The sequence below is a fragment of the Acartia tonsa genome, chromosome 7 (assembly GCF_053477335.1).
Source record: "Acartia tonsa isolate MP-2025a chromosome 7, ASM5347733v1, whole genome shotgun sequence".
Taxonomy (NCBI): domain Eukaryota; kingdom Metazoa; phylum Arthropoda; class Copepoda; order Calanoida; family Acartiidae; genus Acartia; species Acartia tonsa.
In genome coordinates this window covers 39,059,274-39,085,561 of record NC_137266.1, presented here as the reverse complement: position 1 = coordinate 39,085,561, position 26,288 = coordinate 39,059,274, and the positions used below count along the sequence as shown (strand labels likewise).

Sequence of the window (26,288 nt, the reverse complement as noted above, 5' to 3'; positions counted from 1 at the left end):
AGTAAAATGTGTTGAAAAACTGCTTGATTCAGGATAATGTTTATGGACATACTTACATTTCTAGGACTTGATTATAGAGTTGCTTCGCTTATTACATTATACTTTGTTGTCCCAGGAATCAATATACCAAAAATAAGATCAATCGGATGATAGGATCACATAAAAATTTGTTGTTAAAAAAGTAAAAAAATCAACATGTTTAAAATGGACGTACGGACATTTTGGTGATGATTATAGAGTTGCAACGCTTTCTAAATCGTACCTAACTATTAAAGGAATCACCATGCAAAATTTGAAATCGATAGGACAATTCTAACATGCCTAAATTAACGAAAAAAGCTATCCGTTACGGACGTACGGACGGACGGACGTACGGACGGACGGACCGACCCTAATTATAGAAAAGCTTCGCTTTTAAAAAATAGATCAATAACGTTTGAATTAAAGATGATTTAATGACGGCTTTTAATATGTGGACTTATATTGACACACAAATCAATGGTTTTATTTGAAAACTTCACAGTAAATTGTTCTAATTCTTCAGATAATCCTATACCTCTTCTATGCCAGGCGCGATAGTGAGGGAAACTACACTGTAAAATGATATATCTGATATGTTTGACACAAATTATAAAAATTTAAGAACAAAAAGATTTTTAATATCTTTCATAAAATATACAATCATTTATATCCAAACATAGAAAAATAACAAAAAACTAAATAGTAAAAAGTAAAGTTAAGTACCTGCATAAGGAAAACATCCTCATTGCAATAATGTCTGAGCATATCGTCATCTATCTTTGCAACTATCCCGTCCTTATTTTTTCTAAATTATTTCTCGTTCATACATACAGAAACAGAAATGAAAGAGCATTTTTTACAGAGAACTAAAGGGATAAGACAATAACCGATAAATTGATGTAAATCCCAAATGATGATACACAAAGTCACCCCATATGAAGACACAATTAGTGGTTGAAACGTTTAGACTCCCAACTTAATAAACCAACCAATTAAAATTCAAGTACCCAATGTTGTACGCTATAAGAAAATGTTAAAATAAAACTTTGGGGTCTAGTTTAATAAACAACCCAATGTCCACCCTCCTTGATTTTTTAAATCTTTACCAAAAATTCTTGTCATAAAAATTCTGCGACTATGAAAATGATTATTGTGTGTTTGTTTGCTAGTGTGTTTTAATGTTAATTAACAAATTTTACCTTTTGAAGATTAAAACATTGGTTGAAAAGTTTGAACACTACTAGTTTGAAATTAACCACTCAAAATTCAACATAGGTTCATAAAGCTTTAGAGCCATCTAATAAGATAACGAGGTAATAAAAACTTTGGGGACCTCTGCGAAAGTGTAATTAATTATTGTATGTATGTATGAAACATTCCTGTAAATATATCTGATGTTATTTGCACTGATCTTGTACTTGTTTTCTATGCTGGCGATCAAACCTGCGACCGTCGGGGGCACCAAGTGTAAAGGGGTGTACACTTCCTCCGTCTCCTAAAAAAATAACATTAAAGCCTCTTTTGTTCCCAAAATTGCATAAAATCTTGCTTTGCATTTTATAAAATTAATTAATTATTTAACTGGCAGAAAAATATTCATAAACCATCCCAATGCTTAAATCTATAAATAACTTAAAATAATCAATGGACCTATGTAAAGCTTTCCTTAAAAGGAGAAATCAATCAGTTCAGTAGTCATTAAAATCTTAAGCTGCAGACAAAAAAATCTTACTGTACTTATATAATTGTCCTTGTTATTTTTATATTCTCTAAATACGTTTGTTAATTCTCAAATAATCAAAACTAATTTCTTTATTAAATGCATGGAAAACTTTAGAATTACGCAACCCAAATAATTTTAAAAGGCAGTTATGTAATAAATAAGCATTTTTATTTTGAGCTAATCTTTCAAAAACAAGGATAAGCATGTTCTTAAGTTCTACAGCAATGAAAAGCTAATTATTTTCATAAAAAATAACAGTAAATTTTATAAGGTTTTTTCTAATTTCTATAAAATGTATATCAAAATTTATCATTCTTTCCTAGTATAAAACATATGTTATAGATGTAAAATTGTTTCAAAAAAAGTAAAACTAAGCATTTTTTTACACAATGACATCTATTTTAAAGACAATGGCATTAAGAAACGAAAAAAAAGAAAGGGATACAATTTATCATTTAAATATGAAAAAACCGATATATTATAGAAAATCTTAAGTATAAAATGATTTCTTTGGCCGTAGTCTTTAACTGGTGTTTGGTTATTCAGTGTTGAAAAACTGCTCTGCCTTTTGTAAGAGTACTAGAAAAATCGAAAATGAAACTGTGAAAAGGGGGGGGGGGCTAAAATAATATATTTAAGATACTGCTAAAAAATATTATCTAAACGTACTCTAAAATTCCAAGTCACAAGACTTTACTATGAAGCATCAAAAATATAAAGATATAATCACAACTTAAAATCATCTGCCAGTAGCCACGGATACAGGGATAGGGAAATGCTAGATTAAAATTTTCTTCTGTCGATCATTTCTGGGAACTTAAGAAACAATAATATATTCCGACCGTTTACCCACAGAGCAGAAACAACCAATAAATCTAATCCTTGAGGACTAATAATTTAAAATTCCAATAACATATTCCTCTGTCCTTGAACAGTAGCAGATTTTATTGCCATATTACAATTATCTTACATCTTAATTTCACTGTAAAAAAAAACAAGAATATCAGATTTGAATTTCTAATATAATCTTTAATCACGTGCCGCTAGTGTAACTGCGGAATTTTAGTATACTAACAAATGTACTATGAGAGTTTATTACCTGTCGAACGTAAATCATTATTCGTTCACTAGATGGCGGCACTATTCTGGCGCGTTTAGGCTCTAAAAATAGAGAAACGAATTTTAAAAATCCAAAATTATTAAAAATTTATACGTATACATGCATTTAAAAAAATCAAAGCTTTTGTATTATTGGCAGTTATAACACAGTGCTTAAAAATATGTACAATTTTTTTGGAATATTGTAAAAATTTGCTTGATTTTTCAAATAATAACACTCATAATGTGTAAATATAAATATATATAATAAAAAGCTTTCAACAAAAGACTTAAGTTTGACGAGGAAAATAAATTTATGCTTCTATTAAATTTTCAAACAAATATTTTATGCATCAAAATGGACATTTTCAAAATATTGTTTTTTTTAATATGAAACCTACTTGATTCTGAGCTTGTATCTGAAGTAATGAATTCCCCCTTGTCAAAACTGGTTCTGGAGGATATGATTGCACCAGTTCCTATGGCAAGGGTCGTCGCACCTGAACGATTAGTTTGTGGTACGAAAAACATTTAGGTATATTAATTTCACATTTACATTTTTTGCGGATTTTTTCAGGAAATTTTCGGGGATTCTTTTGTAGGTTTTATTTTACAGAAACTTAGCTTTAAAACTTCAGCACTGCATTATAGCCGCCAAAACATGCTTTAAACACTGAAAAATATATTTTTTATGAAAAAGTTGCAATGTTTGATTTGAAAATATTCTTTCAGTATTTATTCTGGCAAAAATGTTTAAAAACACAGTCAAGTCAAAGCCAATAAAAAGATACAAAAATCCTAATAACCCATTGTTGAAAAAAGCATCAAAAGTTGTTCTGTATGTAAAATATGTTATATGACTAGGAGTGGTTTAACTAATGACCGGAATTTAGGGATAGATCAACCAAAGAAAACGTGTAAAACAAACGTATTTATTGCATCGTATTATAGACAGCTATCCACAGATATTAAAATAAATAAAAATATTAGGATAAAACGGGGCCAACGGCCCGGACTAACAAAACTGTTATAATTTTTTTGTTTTCAAATTCGTGAAAATTATCTATAATAGGTGCTATACATGATTTTTCAGTATGATTGAGAACCGGTTCTGATCCAGCGAATATTAATCGGTTTCGAAGCCATACTGAAAAAAGAGCTGGAAAGGGAATTTCACTTTAAAAGCTTAAACACATTTCTATGACTGAGAAAGAAAAGGTTTGAAAATAAATTGCTCATATATTTATTGCCGCCTTAAAACAAGAGACAAGTATTTGGAAAAAATATCATTTTCGAAAAGCAATAGATGGTATATTTCAGTTTATGTTCGAAAAGGTAAATTTTATACGTCAACTAAAAGAAATTTGATTTTGCAGCTGTGAACAATTTTTACCAAATAGTCGACATAAACAATTTTAAATGCATCTCAATTTTAAAGCAAATCATTTGTAGTCTTATATACTGTCCACTCAATTTTTTCAGAAATACTTTCTCTGTCTATGTTTATTGCTGTTTTAAGACCCCAGTCGACACTTAAAATTTACAATATAGTATTAGAATAAGCATATTGCTTATTGCTTAATGTTTTTCTTAGTATTTAATAGCGAAGCTAATCTATAAGTCGGTTTGTACGTCTGTATTTGTATGTAGGAAACTTTTAAATGATTTTTGTAAGGTTATTACGATAATAATTTGCAATATATAAAAAATAATAGATATCATAAAGTTAAATTTACTCCTAAAATAGGTATATCATATATAATATATGAAAATATAAAAAAAATAATCCCACAAAAAAGCAGGCATTTATTAGGCAAAGTTAAGTATCTTGAAAACTAATAGTAGAACTACTAATAATCTAAAAAAGATGGATTTTAAAAAATATTCAATCTTATTTAATATTCTATTTTATCCATATTATAAATTAAGATATTCAAATTATTTGTAAGTTCTACTATTTGATTTTTCAAAATACATTTCTTGAAGTCACACTATAAAAAGTCAAAGTCCTTAATTGTGTAAGTAGAACTTTAGACAACTTAATATTCATATTAGATTAGTGTCAATTAAGTTTGAATTGAAAAAGCAACACAGGGGTGGAAATATAAAAATCATCAAAACATAATTTGTATGAAAGGGTGGGGGGGGGGGGGATTTTTGCTCTACTTACAAAATATCGGACTTTTCACACAAATAACACACTACTTACCTTATTTTAAAAATGGTAAAAAGTTTCCCCTTACCAAAAAAAAATATTAAAGAAGTTGTATCAACTTTTTTTTTATAGCTAGCCGGTTCTTTTAGTAAGTAGTAGATGTAAAATTTTTCATAGAATTCAAATATGCAATCGGTTTTTTTGTAGACCTCTTATTTTTTAAGTAATTTAAGTTTTTAAAAAAAATAATTAAGTCGGTTTTAAGGTACTAAAACGCAACAAAATAAAAGAAGAAAATGGTCAGTAAGAACAAAAATAGTAAGATCTTTAATTTGACACCTTACTTTTAAAATTCTGTTGAGTAATTATTGAAAAAATCTATTTTTTTAACCTCGGTATAATAAAAACTTTAGACCTAAATATTTTCTCAAACAGACATAAAAAACATGGGTTCATATATACCATTAGAATCAGAAAAATATTACGAATCCATTGTAAGCAAAATTGAAAAAAATTAAAAAATTAAAAAATTACAGAAATGGCCAATTATTTTTTTTGTTCAGACAACACTATTGTTTTCCCTTTTTTACCCCCTCTTTACCCCCTCTTTACCCCCTTCCCATTTTTATACTCAATTGAAGAATTAAGACGTTGCCTGTACAACATAATATGATATTTTCATATAATTCCTTTTATTGTAGTTTATATACTATATTGTAAACTTTTTTTTTCAATTTTGCTTACAATGGATTCGTAATATTTTTCTGATTCTAATGGTATATATGAACCCATATTTTTTTATTTGTGAAATAATAAAATTAAGTTCAAAGTTTTTATTCTCGTGGGTTTAAAAAAATCGATTTTTTCAATAATTACCTGACAGAATTGAAAAAGTAAGGTGTCAAATTAAAGATCTTACTATTTTTGTTCATAATGACCATTTTCTTTCTTTTTTTTGTTGCATTTTAGTACCTTAAAATCGACTTAATTTTTTTTTTTTTAAACTTAAATTACTTAAAAAATAAGAGGTCTACAAAAAAACCGATTGCATATCTGAATTCTATGAAAAATTTTACTACTTACTAAAAGAACCGGCTAGCTATAAAAAAAATAGTTGATACACCTTCTTTACATAGATCTTAGGGGATAAGATAAAGAACGGTAAAATGTTGTACACTACCAATCTGATAAACAAAATTACCAGATTTTTTGGACAACCCAATAAAGAGGTAATTAAAGTACAAAAAATGTAAAAAAAAAAACATGTTTTTACCTGGTATGTGCATGGTTGGTATAACATCCCCCCCATTGCTGAGGATGGGCTTCTGATCAATACCCCGGCTGTAGAAGGAGGGGAAGTCTTGACACAACTGAGAACTTTTGTCGGGATCCTGAAAATTTTTAAAAACCAGGTAAATATCAAAATCCAGGCTACAAACTAATAGAAGCAAAGATTATTATAATTTGTAATTCAGATGATTGCATACATATTTAGATCATGACAGTTAAACACTTTATCAAAGTCAAAAATACGAATATTTATGGACTTAACAATAATTTGATTTTTAAATTGAAACAGTCGTTTAAAAAAACATTTAAGACATATTTTAAATGATATTATAGACTCAATGCATAAATCTTGTCGTTTATATGTTTGGCTTTAGTATTACTCGAATAATTGTTATTTCCCCTCGTATGTAACAAGCTTTCTACACTTTTACTGTGTCAAAGTTTGCTGTCTTCTAATTATCCTTTTAAGATAATTCAAAAGAACCAAATATTATTCTAAAGGCTAAACTAAATTCAAAGCATTAATTGTAATTTTTTTTAAAGCAATTCTCATAACTATAAAAATAAGAACTTTTTACCTCCCCAAATAAGGAAAATTTATTGACGCGTGTGAGAGTGTATTAAAACTCAGAGAAATGTGATAGGAAGTTTATAAAAAATAACATTGAACTATAATGTAAGTTGTTAAATAAAGACAGTAAACTGTAATATATAAATCTTACATTGTAAAAGACCGGACTGTAAAAAAGTAAAAAAAAAACATTAGTTCGTAATTTTGTGATTTTGAAAGAAAAGTTAAACTTCAAATGACTTGTATGACGAAAGAACACAAACTGCCCTAAGATTTATTGATGTGCTACTAGAAGTTGATTCAAAACTATAACTGTTGGATATTAACCCAAAATTAAATTCACTGTTCTATCCCTGTATCCCTGATATTAAAATGTTAAGTAGCCCCTAACCATATTTACCCTAAAATGGCTAACTGACCCAGTGTCCGTGCAGATGTACCAATTATTAAACCCTAAAATTGCCATATGTGATTGGTTCTGTCAGGGGATGTAAACCTTTAGGGGGGGGGGGGGGGGGGTTGAGTTGTCTTTAAAAAAAATTATTGACATCAGATTTAAAATAAAAAAGAAAAAAATATTTTTGGGGGGGCTAATTTTTACCCATTTAAAATTGTTTTTTTTTACAAACTTGCTTTATAATTAACTACCGTAATTATTATCATTAAAGAAATGTTAGAATTGTTGACTGACACTTAAATCCATCTTTAAATTTCATTTTCAAATTAGCGTTGATTATTTTTTTAAACATTGAAAAAACTTCTTTTATTCCCTTTTTTAATAGCCCAGCGATCGTCAATCAGAGCGATTATTTTTTGTTAGTTGCAAAATATATATTTAGTATCTTAAATGAACCAATTATAAATACTACCAGTGTTTTCGCAATGTGAAAACAATTGTTGATTAGCTTTGCAATAAAAATTGAAATAAAAGGAATTTTCTAATCCATAAGTCGTAACAAGAATTGAATGAATTCAAAAATCCTCTAAAACTATATTGAAAAAAATAAAAAATTTTTTGCAATTTTGTTGGGACGTCGATAATGCAATTTTGGTTGGGTAAGATTATAAGGGGGCCTGAGGGTATCAATAGACATTGTAAATAAAAAGGTGCATTCGATTTTTTGGAGCGTGGATTCTTTTTTGTTTATTATATATTTCTTTGAAAAGTTGATAGTATGATTTAGTCTCAGCAATGATTATTTAATGGGTTTGTGCTCAACTTGATCTTCATTTTTTCATCTTTGATCATTGTTTTATTTGTGTAATAAATGTTTATATCATATGTTAGGGATTTATCTTATTTTTATGAAAAACGCTTACATTGCAAAATTTTAAGTGTGCAATCATTTAGTCATATTTGCAATGATACATAATAGCCAATAATCTAAAGGAGGAAGGGGAAAATTGGCTGTTTATTACACTAAATAGTCCCCAACGTTTTACCATAAAGTTTTCTTATTCATTTGCTTAAGAATTTTGGGTATTTTTACTGAATTATTATTGGATGGTTCATTAAGTTGAGTTTCCAAAAGTTTAAACCATTAATTGTAATCTACAGAAGGGGTAATTTTGTGTATAATCATTGGGGATGTACATCAATTTATCGATAATTGTCTTATCCCTTTTGATTCCTCAACGCAAAGGGAGGGTGCAGTCTCCCATGCGTTCGTTTTTTGTACTTTTTCATCAAAAGTACAAATAATTTATACTCCACTAGCCTCTCAATTAAGTTTTTTTGGCAGTTTTATTTGAATTTCAACCTTTACTCCTTGCCCCGCAGCCCTCAAAACTTTATGGTTGGGTTAAACTCCTCCACATCCCCCCACCCCAAAGAAATAGCCCTATTTCCTTTTTTCTTTGCTAAAAAAAGTGTTTTCATATTGTTACTTATCTTTCAAATGATAAAGTATTACTAAAATTATTGTATCGTTGAAAGAAAACGAAGTTCCTACTTTCACATCAACTTTTCTCCTATTTCTAGCACCTGCGGGGTCTCTTACCCTTCGGGGTAATCATTAACATCTACATAACCTAACCTAAAATAATCTATCAAAAGCTACTGTGAAAATACGACGAAACCCGCTTTTCCATTTCCTTTCCAAATTATTTTGAAATATATATTACAGGAATGTAGAAACACCTATCCAACTCCAAAACCCTAAAGTGCTATTTTTATACATTATTTTTATTGTATGCCTTGCGGCTCCAGCTACTCGAAGAATATTTTAAAAGGAGAAGTTATTTATAAAGCAAAAAATAAGCAAGGATGACAAAAGTTAGAATAATGAAGCTCTCAAAATTAACAAATAAATGATTGTTCTTATGTCACCGTACTTTACTAAACATGTAGTGTTGCTGCGCTAATTATGGATACAAGTTCTTTTTAAAAAGTAAAATAGTGATTTTTCTTTTCTTAATATCAAAGAAGTCTACAACAACCTATAAATAAGACGTATTCACTTTATAAAAAGTTTTTAATGGCTCAAAACTGGAAAAATAAAATATTCATTTTTCTTCTATTAAATCTTCAATTTTTTCTTTTTTTTTGCCAAAAATGCCTTATATATAATTACTTTTTTTAAGGTTTTTTTTAAATATAAACTTTGTTTGTTCTGTTCTACTATTTGTAGTACAGGGGGAGCCAATTTAATTAATTCTTTTCAAAAGAGGGCGTGACAACCCCATAAAAATAACAATTAGAAAGTATACCCAACCCCCAAGTAAAAAGAAATATAAAAAAATCTTAAAAACACAAGTAAAAATCTACAAAAACCAAGCAAGAACTTTCAAAGGATTCTATTTGGTAGGACACCCTGTATAAAGAATTTATAGCCTTGTTGAAACACCAAGCCCCTAACTAAAGATAAACATCTAAACTAAGAACAAAAAAAGTCTGATTCAACCATGGATGGATATTTGGAATCTACCCACAGATATTTTAAAGTCCAAATCATTTTTGGGTACTAAGCAAAAAAATGTAATTTAATAGAAAAAATTTGTGTTTTTTATATTTTATTTACACATTTGAAAAAAATACTATATTTCTATGAGATATAAAATTCATCGGTTAAAAAAAGTTTTGATAATTCTTAGCCCTCTCAATGCGAATATTTTTGTATAAAACCTTTATCAACTTTTAAAGTATAACCAAGAACGTCAATTATAATCTTATAATGCTTTATGAAATTGAATTAAATGGCTTATTATGTATGGTAAAAAGTTACATAAGAATGTCTGATCCTAGTAAAAAAAAATTGGGGAGGGGTATGTGACGTAATTATAGAGCCATTGAAGATCCATTTATATCTTGTGTTACCATAACCCCTGTTTAAATATATCTATAAAATTAAATATTTATGACTCTAGAGGCTGTGTATATAAATGTATGGGGTAAGTTTCAGGGAGGAAGGGGACAATTGCGGCTAAAATAATATACCTTCCAACCTCCGAGATTTATCTAACTACTAGATACAGAATTTTAAATATGAAAATTTGGGGGAAGTTACATTGTCCTATCCATTTATCCCTGGGTAAGTTTGTATGTTTATTAGCACCTTCTTATCAAATATTTTTACAGTTTCACCTTTTCTTTTACAATTTTAAATTTTGCATAATATTTTTTAGCAAAGCTATGCTATAATTAGGGAAGTCTGTATGTCAATCCGTCCACAAATGTCATATTCAGTGATTTATTTACGATTAAACTCTAGATTTATTAGGCATATACATAAAAATACTCTTACTGTCATTTTATGATAATTGCTTTGCTTCTTATGGTTATGTAAATATTTCTTTTTTGATAAAGTTAGGTCATAAAATACCCGCCAGGCTAGAGCCCCGCAAGATAAAGCTTCACGTCCTTATCCCAATGACAAAATTTTTAAGTATATTGATAAAAGTTTGAAATATGTTATCAAAATTTGAAATTATTATCTGATTAATATTGGAATTATTAATATTGGTGAACATTTATTTCTACAAATTATTAAATTAGTAAAACAGCACAAACTAACCCTTCCCTTATGCTTTACTTTTACCATTAAAAAGCCTTATATCAATTTGCTAGTATGCTTATCTGCTAATATTTGAATGCTATAAAAGATTTAAATCTTGCTATTAATTGATAACAAGTTTTAAGTAATAATGTATGACAACCAAAACTTTCAAAGTTAACGAAACATCTTATTTGACAATTTAAAAGCCTGGTGTTAAGACGGTGTTTCATCGAATCCGCTAAATATACGATGATGATGCGCAAAATTACCTCTTCAGTTAATCATAATTAGTGGTTGAAATATTTGGACACTCAACTTATTAAACCAACGAATTAAAATTCAATAGAAGCCCCAAAATTTGTTATGCCAACAAATAAGAAACTATTATTATAAAACTTTGGGGACTAGTGAAATACCAACCCAATATGATATAATCACTTTTGCGAATGTTTTTAAATAAAAAAAAAACTTTAATAATGGGAGTTGAGCAAAGGTGGATAAGCAATTTGTGCTTTTCTAACAATTTGAAAACATGTTACACTGCAGTTAAACCAAGGAATGAAAATAAACTGTTTGGCCAAATTTGTCTCTAAATTGATTTCTCGTGTTCTTGTCCCATACTCTAACATTATCCCATCAACTAGAAAATTGACCGAGAACATATTTTTTTTGTTATCAAATATCTGCTATAAGTGAATTGAATAGGTTTCATGTAATGTTGCCGTGACTTTCTAGCTTTTATTAACTTATATTTATATTTATTTCAATTTTGATTAGCAATTTTGAAAGGATATCTAAAAAAAAATATGTTCTCAGTTGTTTTTTCATCCTCTGCATTTTGGTTTAGCCCTACAATTGACCATTGACTAATCAAATTCTCATAGTTTTCAAAGCAATAGTTTGGACCTAAGTATTCATTTTAGTAAAGACATTTGTAAATACTAAATATCAAACAACTATAATTATTAATTAATATTAAAGTGTTCTACAGCAGCATTTGAAAATTATACAGCATTAAAGATTAAGATTGATACCTAGAAATGTGTACAAATATAACATGATTAAAATTGCAGAATAAATGTCCATTGTTGAATTGTTCCTGTAAAACTTTATAATGTAAATGTCACCAGTTAACAAAGTCATCCTTAAAAAATTCTAGAAAATGATTTCATACAAAAGCGCTGAAAGTGGCTAAATATAAACTTGATAAGCATGTAAAGTAATATCTTTTAAACCACATGACCGATAGTTCTGCAATTTTGGTAGATTTTTTATTAAACCTTGTTGAAGCTTATTCTATTTTGCAAAATATTATACCTAAACTTGTCCAGCAGCCCCCTCCCCATCCATAAAAAAATTATACGTATATATATTAATTCCAGTAAAAAATCTACTAACATTTCAATTTTTCAATTCCGTGATTATTTTATTATTTGCTGTATAAGTTGCTTTATTACAAATTCTTTTCCCACCGATATTTAGCTCAAGATTTTAATCAAAATCTTTATTATTCTTTTTACAATTTTCTTTGGGATGTGTTAGAAAACCCCAAACCTACAATATTTTTTAAATTACAAATTACCAAACATATAATTATGCATTTGGTAGCTGGTATTTATTAAGGGTATGATATGGTTGCAGATCAATTTATCACTAAGATTCCTGGTTAAAGACCATTATGCTGTCTTTATCTGCTAATATTGGATGTTATCTCATAGTTATGGGGAGAAGAGATATGAAAACTGAAGAAATATTATAACTTTTTTACTGTTACTATATAAACATTAAGGTACTAGACATAAGTTAAATACCATAACATTTATTACGTTGTAGTTATATTGGCCATAATGTCGACGTAAATATTAGGAAAGTTTACATTATTATGACATATCGATAATTGGTCAGCATAGACCATCTTTGTTCTTCAGCTTACAATTAGTTATTCTAAACATTTTAATATGATCAATGATAATACTAAACCTCAAAAATAATTGTAATCTACCATGTAGTGTTCGAAATATGATAAAAATTAATCAGAGCCATAAAATAGGTAGATTTATATACCAAGAAACTTTTAGATTATTTGTAAAGAGCTTATTTCTTACAATAACCTATCCATCGAATCCTTGTTTAAAATTTCCCCGTCTACATTTTACATTACGTAGTATGAACTAGGTTTATTTACTAAGTATATTTGCGATAACTTTTATTTAATAGATTCTTCCAATTTTTAACATTTACAAAACAGCCTGCTTTATTGCTTCAAGATCCATGTCAGATCTATATAGGAAATAAATGTCTATATATGAGCTCAAGTTTTCCAAGGAATAAATGTTTAAAACTCATAGTGCTCCAATAATCCATAATAAACTCCCATTGACCAGAACGATATGACCCATTATTTTACTGCTTGAAGAATAAATTCTTTTTTTTATTTCATGTTGCTTTTTGAATTATATTGAAGTATTAAATTTATATTCATAAAACAGAAAATTTAAATTTATAATATAGTAAATAAAAGAAAACTTAGTTTTAAAATAATTTGATACTAGCGATACGTGCGTAATGTGGTCAGATATTGAACTAAGATTTAACAGTTAACAAAACATTTTAACCCTTTCAGGACGATAATTTGAAATAAAAAATATTAGGATCCTAAAATATTTTAAAGAAAGAGGAAATACTTTAATACTTTAAACAGGGATAGGACAATGGAAGAAAAAGATTAATATTCAATCTAGCTAATAGCGGAATAATTTTAGAACACAACCTCTAGTGTTAAATATTTGGTGGATTTTTTTGGTAGAAAAAGTCAATATATAGATTTAAAACTTTCTAGGATGTTAGTTAGTTGTATACATTTTTCTCCCTTTGTTTATAATAAAAATAAAGTTTGTCTTAGGAAATGAAGTTATATTTTTTTTCATGACCCTACTAGTGTGCATATATTGATCAAAAGACACGATTGGAGATTACGCATAGCTAACAGACATATACTTTTAAGATTAGGTAAAAATTATAGAGTACAAAATAGTAAGTTATGATATGCAACAATTCAGACCAATGCACGATAAATATATTTACATTCCCAATGTAAATACACATTTAATAGACTAAAATTATCGGTTGAAAGGTTTGGACACTTCTAATTTTGAACCAACCAATCAAAATTCAAGTACCCAAAGTTTTCAAGCAAAAACTAAGACATAACAGTGTAATTTACAGTCCAATATCCCCTCCCTCCCTGGTAAGAATACGATTTGAATAAAATCTATCAATGGAAAATAAAGATAACAAGTTGAGTCCATTAGATCTTCATAGATTAAAGCAAGGGAGGGGCAAGCCAATAGTAGATAAGTTATTCTTCAACCAAATTTTCCTCCAAATATATAACAAGACATAATTTTACTTTATAGATGGGGGGGGGGATAATGATTTATTTATGAAATATTTGAATTGTCCGAATGTTGCCAAAGCGTCCGAATTACTGGGGCCAAAATGCTAGACAATAATTTTTGTTTATTAACCCAAATATGAGGGCTTAACTGCCAAAATTCACGGGAGGGGAGAAAGGGAGGTTGAGTTAGAAGTGTATTGGGGGTACTTTATACCCCTGTCTGGACTTTAGACCAATGAGATATAGAGTTACAATACATAGGTTTTAATCACTTTTATGAGTTTACAACTATTTATTTTGAAAATTCATTAGCTACATCTTTTATTGAAGATTAATTAATTTTACATCTAATATTTTCTAATATACTAACTCATTTACTTTTTATTGATAACATTTTAGCCTGTTAATGGGTTCCCACATTACCTTAAACTTTTGACATGCCCCTGGGCCCTGGGCCTGACATATTGTAATTACAACTTTTATAGTCTCTAGTATGATACGATCTATGACAAACTTGCACTACTAGCGGAGGAATATCAGTCTATCCTAACTCTTTTATTTAAACCAAGGTAAGATTCAGAGATAAGATTATTTGTGTATGTAGTAACAGAATGTGCGTGTGTGTGTGTATGTGTGTCTGTCTGTATGTGTACTTTTTTATGTACTGAAAAATAACCCAGGTTATTAAAACCCTTTTAGTTCAAATAATTGATACAAAATGACAATGTTACAAAATGGCGTGCACAGTAAATATTTACCTCAGGGGGTGTAAAAAGTGTGGGGGGCTGATTGAGATCACTCATGGAGTAGAAATCCGACCTGAAAATAGAGAGATTTTTAGAAAAATTGATATATAGATAAATAGATTAATAGGTAGATTAATTGATAAATGGATTTAAAGCTAGATCAACACCATTATTAAGATAGTTGTCTGGATTGATAAATAGATTGATGGATGGATGGATGGATTGATATATAGATTGATGGATGGATGGATGGATTGATATATAGATTGATGGATGGATGTATGGATTGACATATAGATTGATGAATGGATGGGTGAATTAATATATAGATTAATGAATGTATGGATGGATTGACATATAGATTGATGAATGGATGGATGGATTAATATATGGATTGATGGATGGATGGATGGATTGATATATAGATTGATGGATGGATTGATACATAGATTGATAGATGGATGGATGGATTAATATATAAATTGATGGATAGATTGATAAATAGATTGATGGATGGACTATTAGATAGATATTTTTATAGATTGATAGATGAATTAATAGATAGATATGTACATAGAATAATGAATGGACTAATAGATATATTTATAGATTAATGAATGGATTATTAAAGAGATATATTTATAGATTGATGGATGGATTAATTAATAGATATATAGATAGATGAATGGATGAATGGATAAATAGATTAGTAATCATATAAATGAAAAGATAGATAGATGGACCCTTTTCTATTACTACAAGCGTTGAAATTCTTTTTCAGATAACGAATAAAAACCAAATAGTTTTGTCTGTTTAAAAATAGAACAGCTTAGAATGGCTAAAAATATAAAACAAGGACTATTGTGTCTATAGGTATCACAGCAATAACTAACAAAAACATTTCAAATAAATAAAAAGAGTATAATAACCAAAGAATAATAATTAAGGATTAAAAATATTTGGAAGGTATTTTCTCGTATTCATTCGAATCCGGAGGATAGGAACCAGTTCTCATCCATACGAAAAAAACTATGTCTAAGACCGAATTATATCCAGCTTTCTACGAATATAAAAATGTACAATAATAAGATTAAAACTTTTTTTAGCCGGTGCCTTCGGCACCTCGGGGCTAAAAAAATAGTTTTAATCTTTTAATTGTACATTCTATATCCGCGGACAGCCGTTTATAATACGATGCGAGAAATAACTATTAAGTCAATTGGATGCTGTGACGTAAGGACATATATAATTTTTAGAGTAGCTGGACTAGTAAAACTCAAAGATCTAAAGGGATAAGCCAATGGCCGATAAATGATGTACATCCCCAATGATGATACACTAAATTACCCCTACTGGAGATTACAAGTTTGAATGTTTTGGACACCCAACTTGATGAACCAACCAATCAAATTTAATAAAAGTCCCCAAAGTTGTTAAACCATCGAAAAAGAAAACCTTATTATAAAACTTTGGGGATAGTGTAATAAACAGCCCAATGTTCACTCTCTTCCGGAGTAAAACCTATTTCTGAGTAAAGCCGAGTAATAAATATTGGAATATTGTGTAAAATCAATAAATGGATTAATCAAGTATCGTTTTGAAATTTATAAAAGCAATGCATGATTCAAAATGATAATTATCTCTGCCCTTGGATGTATGAAAGCTGCTTATACTCAACTATTTTTACACAAAAATTACAATTTTTTGCAGGTCTGTTGAAAGCGGGTGTTTATGCAAAAATTTAAAAAAAACTTTGCTATCTTGCATAATTTTTGGCTGGATGCCCTAAGCTGTACATGGAAATGAGTCCCACCTTTTTATGGCCAAGGCATCATTCATACTCATACAATACTAATAATAAAAAAAATTCTTTGTAGGGTTGGTCAGCCAAATGCTAACAGTACCTGTTTTAAGGTCATAGCATTATTTCATTTTAATGTAATATTGTCACGCTGCAGACATAGCAGAAGTAACATTTAACCAAAAAGTCGGAACACCATATTTTTACAACTAACACCTATGGCTTGTAATATACTTTTAACGCTAAAGGTTAACTTTTTATATATATTGCAATATTAATAGAACCAAGACGAAAACGTGAAGTAAAACTTAAGAGGCTGCCAGCGGCTTATATGGGCATAGTTAAGTCTGTAGAATTCCAGATTATTTTGTGTGCTTTTTTTTTAATTTTTTGGTATAAGCTTGAAGTGTAAGGTTATATACCAGATTATAAAGGAACTTTTTAGTATTTTCGTCTTAATCCAAAAATTTAGAACTAATTATAAGCGTATAAGTGGTCATAACACATATTAACAAATTAGAATTTTAACAAGAGCATAAGGGAAAAGTAGGTTGCGGGTAAAATCCATAAAGGTTGTGTGTTTCAAGTTAAAAACAGTAGTAGAATGATAAAAATTTATGTTAACTTTAAAAAATTTTGTTGTCTATATAGTTCTTTTCAATAAGAAATACACATATTTAGTGAATATTATCGTTCTACTACTATTTTTAAGCCTTAAAACACACACTTTTACAGATATTACCCGCAACCTTCTTTACCCTTTGTAAAAAAAATAGCATAACAAAAAAAGTGAAGTGACGTATTATACAGTAATCGAAAGAAAACTTTACATGAAAGCGTACAAAAAAAGAATATTAGAGGCTAGTTAATAAATCATTTTTTAAAATCAGTCAATAAACAAATAAATTACTGTAAACGAAAGATTAGGTACTAATAATGGCAATTTTGATACAGATTTTTTGATTACTTGCCCCTCTGGACTTAAAACTTCATATTAATCAATATGCTCAAATGTTGATAAAAACAAGATACTTTGTCTACGACCTTTTAGTTTTCCACCATGCATTGATTGGAACATTTATTCAGTAATTTTGTTAAATTTTAATCATATAATATTTGTGTCTTATCGAACTTGAATAGGTACTCACAAAATTTGTATGGAATAAAAAAAGATAAAACTAGAATTATTAAAACTAACATAACATGATTAAAATGTTTGTCTTATATCTATCCCTTTCAGTGACTGTTGCTAAAAGCCAATTTAAATATAAGTACAGCTTGCGAATTTTAAATAAGCTTTTTAGTAGCGAAGCTGCTCAAAAGCTTTATGTTGGTCTGTCTGTCCGTTATATGGTCAATATCTATGAAAAAAGTTTATATGGGTTTTAAATAAAACAGTAGCATTTGAACCTGGAAAAGAAATTTTACATGTCTAAATTGCTTCGCTCCTATTGACATAGCATCGTTCTGGTTGGAATTAAATTGACGTATCCTATCATAACACAATTAATTTTAAATCCAGACAATCTTAAGATTGTACAATAGAACATACAAAAGATTTTTGAAAGACTCAATTTTGAATTGGGATTTTCCCTTTGTCCTAAGCTTAAGTTTAAGATATTGGTAACTACATAACTGATTGAGTTCTCCCTCTAAGGAAAGATTCACATAAGTCAAGGATTGGTTTTAAGCTACTGTATTCTTATATTTCAACCTTGAGGTGGTTTTAGGCTATTTTCCTACCCCCTCTTACCAATTTTAAGACAGCTTCCAAGCCCTAGATGCTATTAGACTTTTTAGACATTTCATAGAAATTTCAAGGAATTTTCAGGACTATGCATTTTCCAATATCATAAATTTCACCAACAAATAATTTCATGGACTAAAAAAGACCCATAGCTTTAAAGAGTTGCTGCGCTACTTAAAAATAGTAGAACAGGGCAGACAAAGATTTATATATATATTTTTTTAAATAATATGTACATTGAAAAGTTTTCCGAAGAAAACAAGTGTAGATCTTAACAAACTAAGTAATGAAATAGAATAAATTTGAACCTTTACTTTAAATGAATTTCAAAGCTGAAAAAACATAAATTACAATTTCGTTATTTTTGATTTATTGTCAATACCTGCATAATTTTTCTTTTTTATCCCTCATTGTTAATTATATAAATTCTAATGACATCACATTAAAAAGACCAAAAACAAAACAAAAAACCTATTACTTTCTTTATGTAAAATACTAAGTTTCTTTTAAAATATTTCTGTCTCATTGCTTCTGGATATCATCTTTTCCTCAAACTAAGTCCCTGTTTGTGCATAAAATGATATGTATGTCATGAAACAAGTGTCTAGCCCCTTGATATCTCGCTATCTAGATAGATAATGTCTATCTTTCATGGGAATATGGTAGAAAATATATCAAATACAATGAAAGATTCATCTTGTGATAGTGTTCTTGCAATAAAGTAAATCAAAACGAACACACATTTCAGCAATTTTGGCTATTACTATTTAAAGTAACTGTGTGTTTGTGTAGCCATTTTGTCTTAGAGTTTGGACCTAATTAGTTACGGAGAAGGACGAGACAATTTTGTATGGCCACTAGGCCAGTTCAAACTCACAATAAAGTATAATATGCCTTGACGCACTGTCTCAAGGGAGCAAATCTTTATTACCTCACCCTCGCCGAGTATGACAGGTGTACTATATTTCTCGTCTGTTTTTTAAGATAGATGACTGAATTATCTTGGCCATTGAGTGATTTTCTCGATTTTTATACTGGATAGATTTTGAGAAATTTTTGTGATGAGTGCACCATCAATTTTGTTACCATTTCGTCTTTCTAATTAAGCTTATTGTCCGATTTTTAAAAGTTTGTGTGGACATCCAAGACATGGGGAAAAGAGACATTTTATCCGAGTACTTTAGATGCGGCAGATTAAACTATCTTTTACACGACTTAACCATTTCAATTCTTTCTTACTTAGTCCATAGGACAGGGACTTGTATTCAGCATCCTTTGTCTATAAGTCCTAACAATGCATTGCATTGTGATTGGTAGGCCTGTTAGAATAGAGTACAAAGATAAAACCAATTGACCATTCTCCCCCCCCCCATCAATTCTTTTTAGTGATATTCTGCCTTTATTAGCTAACAATTATCATGGAGAAGAAAGAGATGTAGATTAATTTTGGCGCCATTATCCTTTCACTACTTGTTATGCAATTTATTACAGAAAAACATATCTTTTAATATCTTTAGTTTGCCATTATGCAGGATTTATTTTCAAGATACATGTCCCCCTGGCATAGAACTGATGTTACGTGGATAAATTAATTTTTCAGATTTTAATCATAGTAAATTTATGTTTAGGATTGTTGTCATAACATTTGTTTGTCCCAACTTTTCAATAGAGCAGTAATGAAGCAAATTTTTATTTGAAGATTTATGCCATCTTTTGCAAGAATAGTTTTATCCATAATTTTGATAAAAAGGATTTTAACAAATTTTCTACTCACCGTTCGAACGTCTCATGATAAAGTTCGTCCATCCGCCGTTTTCCGTTCACCGGTTGCCGCCGTTTAGCCGCTCTTCTTTCTTCGTCCCTTAATTTTCTTTCGGCGCCTTTGTCACAGAAGATTTTCACCTAAAACACAAAAAAATAATTGAATAAGTTTGCCACTTTTTAATAAGCTTTCCTAAGTTTGTCAAAGTGTTTCAATTGGTTTTAATTTAATTGGTTTCTCCCAAAATTTTTGAATGCTCATCAAATCAAAGTGTCCTTGAAAGAATTCCAAATATTTTGTTTCAAAACAAAGTACCACTGAAATGCATCGCTTTAAAGATTATTATAATTAATTGTACCTTTTAATTAGGGTAATTAATGTTTTTTGGTGATAGTTAATGTTTGAAACTTTGCAAATGCATTTTATAGAATTAGATGAATGAAAAAGGGATGGAGAGTTAGAAAGGGGTTGTGCAGTTTTAGAATTGGACAAATGACAAGTCATTTTTGCAACCTAAAATTCTTGAAATAATCTTTGTAATCCTATAAAATTGCAATCAGAGCTGAGCGAGTATTTAGATATCGATCATGACATTTTAGTTACCACTAAATACCTTTGTTAACTTAACATTGGATTGCAGAAAAAAATAAGCTGATTAGGTTGATCAATAGGCATACAAGAAAAAGATTAATTGGTTTTTCAATATGAATATAAAAAGATGAAAAACTAAATATAGATGTCTCACAAGGTCAATAACCAAGGAAAACAAGAAAAAAAATTAACTCTAAGATTTTTGTTTAATTTAATTAAACCATTTTAAATAAGTTATTGAAAATAGGTTAATACTGCAAACATTTATAAGATTTTGAACTCTGAATGAAATATTATGTCTTTAAATAAAATCGTTGATTACTATTTTAAATAAATTAGTCATTACAAAAATTTTGAAAGTATTTCAATGAATTTCAAACAAAAAAAATTATCCCTCTATTTCTAGTATTATAAGTACATGTATTAGTACAATAGATGGGATTTTTATTCTTTGCGTATTTGATGATCAAGATATGATTAGCTTTATCTAAATAGCGAGCACTTGTATTTAAAAAGGAGAAAAATGCTGCGTAAACAAGTATTACTACATTCAGTACTATTTTTATTACACGATGGAAATAAAATCTTTGCATTTATTTTCAAGATATTTCAAGGTTTTTGTTTAGCATTATATAATTTCCTTTATTTCATTAAAGTCCTATTTTGATACAGCTAAGCACAAATTGGTGCTATAGGACATAGATTTTTGGCGTAATTCTTTGACTAAACTGAATTCAAAACACTCTACAAATATTATCTTTGATTTTAGTTCAAGTTTCCCATCAAAACATTTTATACTGTATTGTTTTAGAAATACAAATGGATGTTTTTATAACAAACTTATTAAGCATATTTTGATTGTATGACTTATGACACTTTGAACAAAAATGGCAGGTTTAGGTCATTTTTTGTGCATTTAGTGGTAAGCTTATCTTGGCGTATGATCTGTACACAAAGATGGTAAAGAAAAAAACAGGGTTAAAAGGTATGATAGTAGATTATGTTAGGGAAACGATGGACTAATAATAGATCATAAAGTATAGAGGTATAACCCAGACAACTACCTGCCAAAAGTGGTGCGGATCTTTTTCGCCTCCAAGCAAATTTCTTTCTGTTTTTGTAGTTGGCTGAGATTCATTGACCCAATTGAGAGTCGTGAAAGGGGAGTAAGTGAAGTGGCAAGGTAAAGGAGACGTATGTCAACAATGTGTATTTGATTATGAGAGTACCGAACAGATAGCATGCAGCATTATTCATAGAGGGAAAAACAGACAGACATAACAACATAGAAGCTTTTCTATTTAAACAGTTTACTACTTTGAAGTATGAATTAATAAGCTTGAAACATTCAATAATATCATAGTATAAAGTAAATAAATCTTGATAGTTTAGAAGCATCAGATTGTCTTAAATTATTTATTTGTTATTCTACCCATGACTTTATTTGTGATTTTATCAACTAGTGCCTAAATGGTCAGGGATGAAATGATAAATAGATTTGTCAAAATAGACAATTGTCTCTAATAGAAGTAATAAGCTTAAATTGGAAAACATTGAAGAAATTTAATATTTTTAATATGAAGAGTAATTGGTAACGCCTTATAGGGGCCAAGACATTCCCCATCAATTAATTTCCTATACTCTAGGAGAGGTGGTAGAAGAGAGTGGTTTTCTGAGCAAAGAAGAAGAGGTTACCTGAACGGAAAGTGCTTGCTTTTTCTTGCTAGATTTTACTGACAAAAAGACATATATTGCTACTACATAAACAATTGACCCACATACTTGTCTGTACGTCCCTGATATCTCAAGTAGACAGAGAGTGGACAGCGAGCGTTCTGCGCTCCACAAATATTAATTAAGGCAATTAAACTGAAACCCTTTTGATCTTGATAACACACACACACACACTCACACACACATACACACACTCACACACACTTACACACACTCACACAAACGCAATACGCACACACACTAATACACGCCTATAAGCACATAAAGGGTCATGAATAACATACCCCTCTTTAGGTCCAATGTTTGGGGGTTATGGGGTGTTTACCCCCCTCAAACTTTGAAGCCCCTTATTTTACCCCTCTCAAAATCAAAAGTAAATAGAAAACACCCTTAAACTGTCGAAACCCCTAATTTTACCCCCCTCAAAATAAAAAGCTTGGACATCCCTGCTTTCTTAAATAACGATACCCAATATAAAGATAGGTGTACTTATTAGTAAATAGCCTAATTTTCAAGGGTTATATTTACACCTATGTTAAGATATATGTATAAACGTACATATTCCAATGTAATGCCAGCTATTATATCTGGCCCTAATGGCCTAAATTAATTAAACAACGGCAAAATAAAAACAAATTCTGCTTGTGTCTCTTCGATTAAGATAAAGGGGTTAATATTAGACATTTACTGAGGAATTTTATCTGCTTTAGAAAGTTTTTATGTGCTAGGCTTTTTCACTACATTTTATTAGTAGCGTAGCATCTCTATGATTCTAAGTCACTTAAAAATCAATAAATGGTTAAACAATTTATAAAACAAATAACATTTTTAAACCCTTTAATTGCAGGATCTTTTTATGTAGGTCCTAATTTGCATGGTTGCACCTGTTTTTGAACCAATGCATTCCCCTTGATCTTAATAATACATAGCAGCAGCAGGAATCTTTTTTTAACTATTACAATTTCTTAGCTAATTTGTGGGAATACCATTGCTGTAAAATTGATTTAAAAAGAGGAGGGGGAGGGGTTCAGTGGGATAAAAGAATGAACCAGCCCATTTTCATTACTTTTTGTGTCCAATTAAGAAAAGTGAATTTTGTAATAGAAATACTGATGTGTAGGGGGGTTGTGGGGGATATGTATCATGGAGAAAAATAAACAGGTTAGACAAAAAATCAATAGTTAGGTATCACTAGCAGTATTGATAAATAAAAAAATCTTGAAGATTTTTGTTTAACATATTTTAACACTTTACAACATATTATTTAAATGATATAAAGATGGATAGATAAATAGATAAATAAATAGATAGAAAGATAAATAAACTGTCTTGTGACGAAGATTGGGTGGGAGATCAATTTTTAGATAAGATTACACTTTGCCTCAAGAAATTTTCATTTGATAAGAAATTGAAGGAATAAATAAGCAATGGTTCACACAATTCCACATTTTTATCAATTGGATATAGTTTAAGTGGATATTATCACAGGGAAAATTTTAGAATGTCTCTTTAGTCCTAATTTATTGGTCAGTTCTTTTATTAGAGTAGGCGAAAATATGGTGCAACATCCAAGTAATTATATATCGATTATATTTGCCAAAAGACTCGATAGCAAGTAAACATAAGGAAATTGATATTAATCAATAATATGCGGTTATGGTGATTTGATAATGTGAAACATATGCGGACTTTAAGATACACCAAATTAGAAAGGTTATTCATTCAAAACAGGAAAGACAAAGATTCTTAGCAGCGCAGCTTCTATACAAAAAGGGTATGATGTCATCTATAAATCTAAAAACAAAGATTTAAAAAAAATAATTTGTATTATTTCTCTGTTAGTAACTCAATATTTAATTTTAAGAAACTAATACTTTATTATTCTTTTATCATCAGCAATTATGCTATTTTGTTTTATATTATTTTGCTGAAACGCTAGAACACTTTTAGAATGGGTATAAGTAAAAAGAAAAGGGTTAAAGATAAAGGTTTCATAGATTAAATAGCAATCTAGGGCTGAGTTAATATTCGTAGCGTAGCTACTCTATAATAATATTTCTGCAAAAAAAATACATAAGCAAAGTCCACGTCGGTAATGCTCCAAAGAGACATGGAAATTTTGGGAAAAAAGTCATTTACTCGACTGCTATTTAAGATAAAGTTCTTAAATTTCTTGAAATGTTAATTTCCTTTAGCCATCTGTTTTCAGCTGTTTTAGGCGACTTTTCGTTTTAAGGTAAAAAAATAGCAAATTAAATAAATGGCTCTAAAAAGATTAAGTCTAAGAATAAGAATCAAAACAAGGATGACAACATAAAAAATAGCGAAGCATAGAAACTAAAACAAATTAAAATCCGCGAATTAAAGAAAAAAAAATACCTGGCAATATCCTCTGTGGAAAGTGGGGGTGCCTACTTCTTGTCTTGGGTCCTCAAAAGTGTCTATTTGGATGTGAAGCGGCAACCCTTTCACTCCTTTTTGTGTGCTAAAAAAGACAATACATTACTATTAACTATGTATATTCCAAAACTTATGATATTATGGACCTCATCCTACAGACAAGAACTTATAAATACACAACCTTTGTCTGAGAGTTCTAAATGTGCATTTAAATGAGTTGCGCCAGTTTTTAATATTCTAGTAAAGCGACTAACATAGCAGCAGTAGGGACTAATTTGTATTTTTCGGGGTTTAAGAACATAAACCTCATCTGAAATAAAATGCATTTTATTAGCCATACTGCATGGACGTTTAAATGTAAATATGTTTAAAAATGGACAATTCAATTAAAATTACCAACAACTAAATCTGAAATTCGTGCGCTCTCAGAAAAAGAAGGTGTCTTATTACTTGCACCATATGTATCATATTATGAAATCAAAAATTCGCCAAATTTATTTCAGGAAGTGAAGGGACATTGATTGGTTTGTACAAACTGTGTCTGATAATTTTAATCTACTACAGGGACAATTTCTTTTTTTATAATTGGTAATATAGATCAATATATCAACCATTGTCTTATCCCTCAAGATTCCTGGTTTCCACCATTCTGCGAATAAGGAATACTTTATGGATATAACAATGCATGTAAATGATAGCACACACACGAAAAAGAATTATTGTACAAAAGATGTATAGTGCTTTATTATTACACGATTATTGGGATAGGACAATGGATGATAAATTAAGCTTACTCCGCAATTCTTTATGTAAAATGTTATCCTTTCTTTCTTAGGGTGTGGGGAGGGGGGGGGTGCTATAGATATTGCAAATCTCATTTTCTTTGATTTAGAAGAATATCAATAACTATTTCATATACCAAAGAAGGGATTGGTCAATGATATTAAACTTAATCTTCAAACCAATATATCATCCGAGAATTAGGTTTCTAAAGATAAACTTTGGTGGAAGAATTATTTTATAACTATTTTTCTTTCTCTTTAACAATACATTGACCTATCCTATTATATTAAATGGTAAGGTTTTTATTATCTAATGCTTAAAATCTCATTACTGAACTACTTACGTTTTTCATTTAAGGTAAGCTTTAAATAGGCTACACGATGGTTTTAGGCTTTAGGTTTATTTTTAGATTTAAGTCTATGGTATATATTCATCTAGCCCCTTCCTTCCCCTTTGAGATGCTGAAGGCGCAAC

General features: G+C 29.4%; 1 protein-coding gene across 6 annotated transcripts in view; it reads right to left on the bottom strand.

Annotated features, from left to right (window-relative positions):
- The window catches only part of LOC145323722 (uncharacterized), a 174,989-nt gene that overhangs the window by 5,089 nt on the left and 143,612 nt on the right, over nt 1-26,288 (bottom strand). For 5 of the 6 annotated variants that reach the window (XR_013881074.1, XR_013881073.1, XR_013881075.1 and 2 more), the window contains exons 19-26: nt 25,011-25,116; nt 20,319-20,446; nt 15,009-15,069; nt 6,271-6,388; nt 3,244-3,342; nt 2,844-2,905; nt 1,403-1,516; nt 745-828 (exon numbers count right to left, since the gene is read on the bottom strand). Coding sequence is in view for 2 of the 6 variants with exons in the window: in XM_080166204.1 (XP_080022330.1) it covers nt 745-828; nt 1,403-1,516; nt 2,844-2,905; nt 3,244-3,342; nt 6,271-6,388; nt 15,009-15,069; nt 20,319-20,446; nt 25,011-25,116 (772 nt within the window). In the remaining 4 variants the exon portion in view is untranslated. The remainder of the gene's footprint in view (nt 1-744; nt 829-1,402; nt 1,517-2,843; nt 2,906-3,243; nt 3,343-6,270; nt 6,389-15,008; nt 15,070-20,318; nt 20,447-25,010; nt 25,117-26,288) is intronic. The other variant, XM_080166205.1, reaches the window with a different exon arrangement.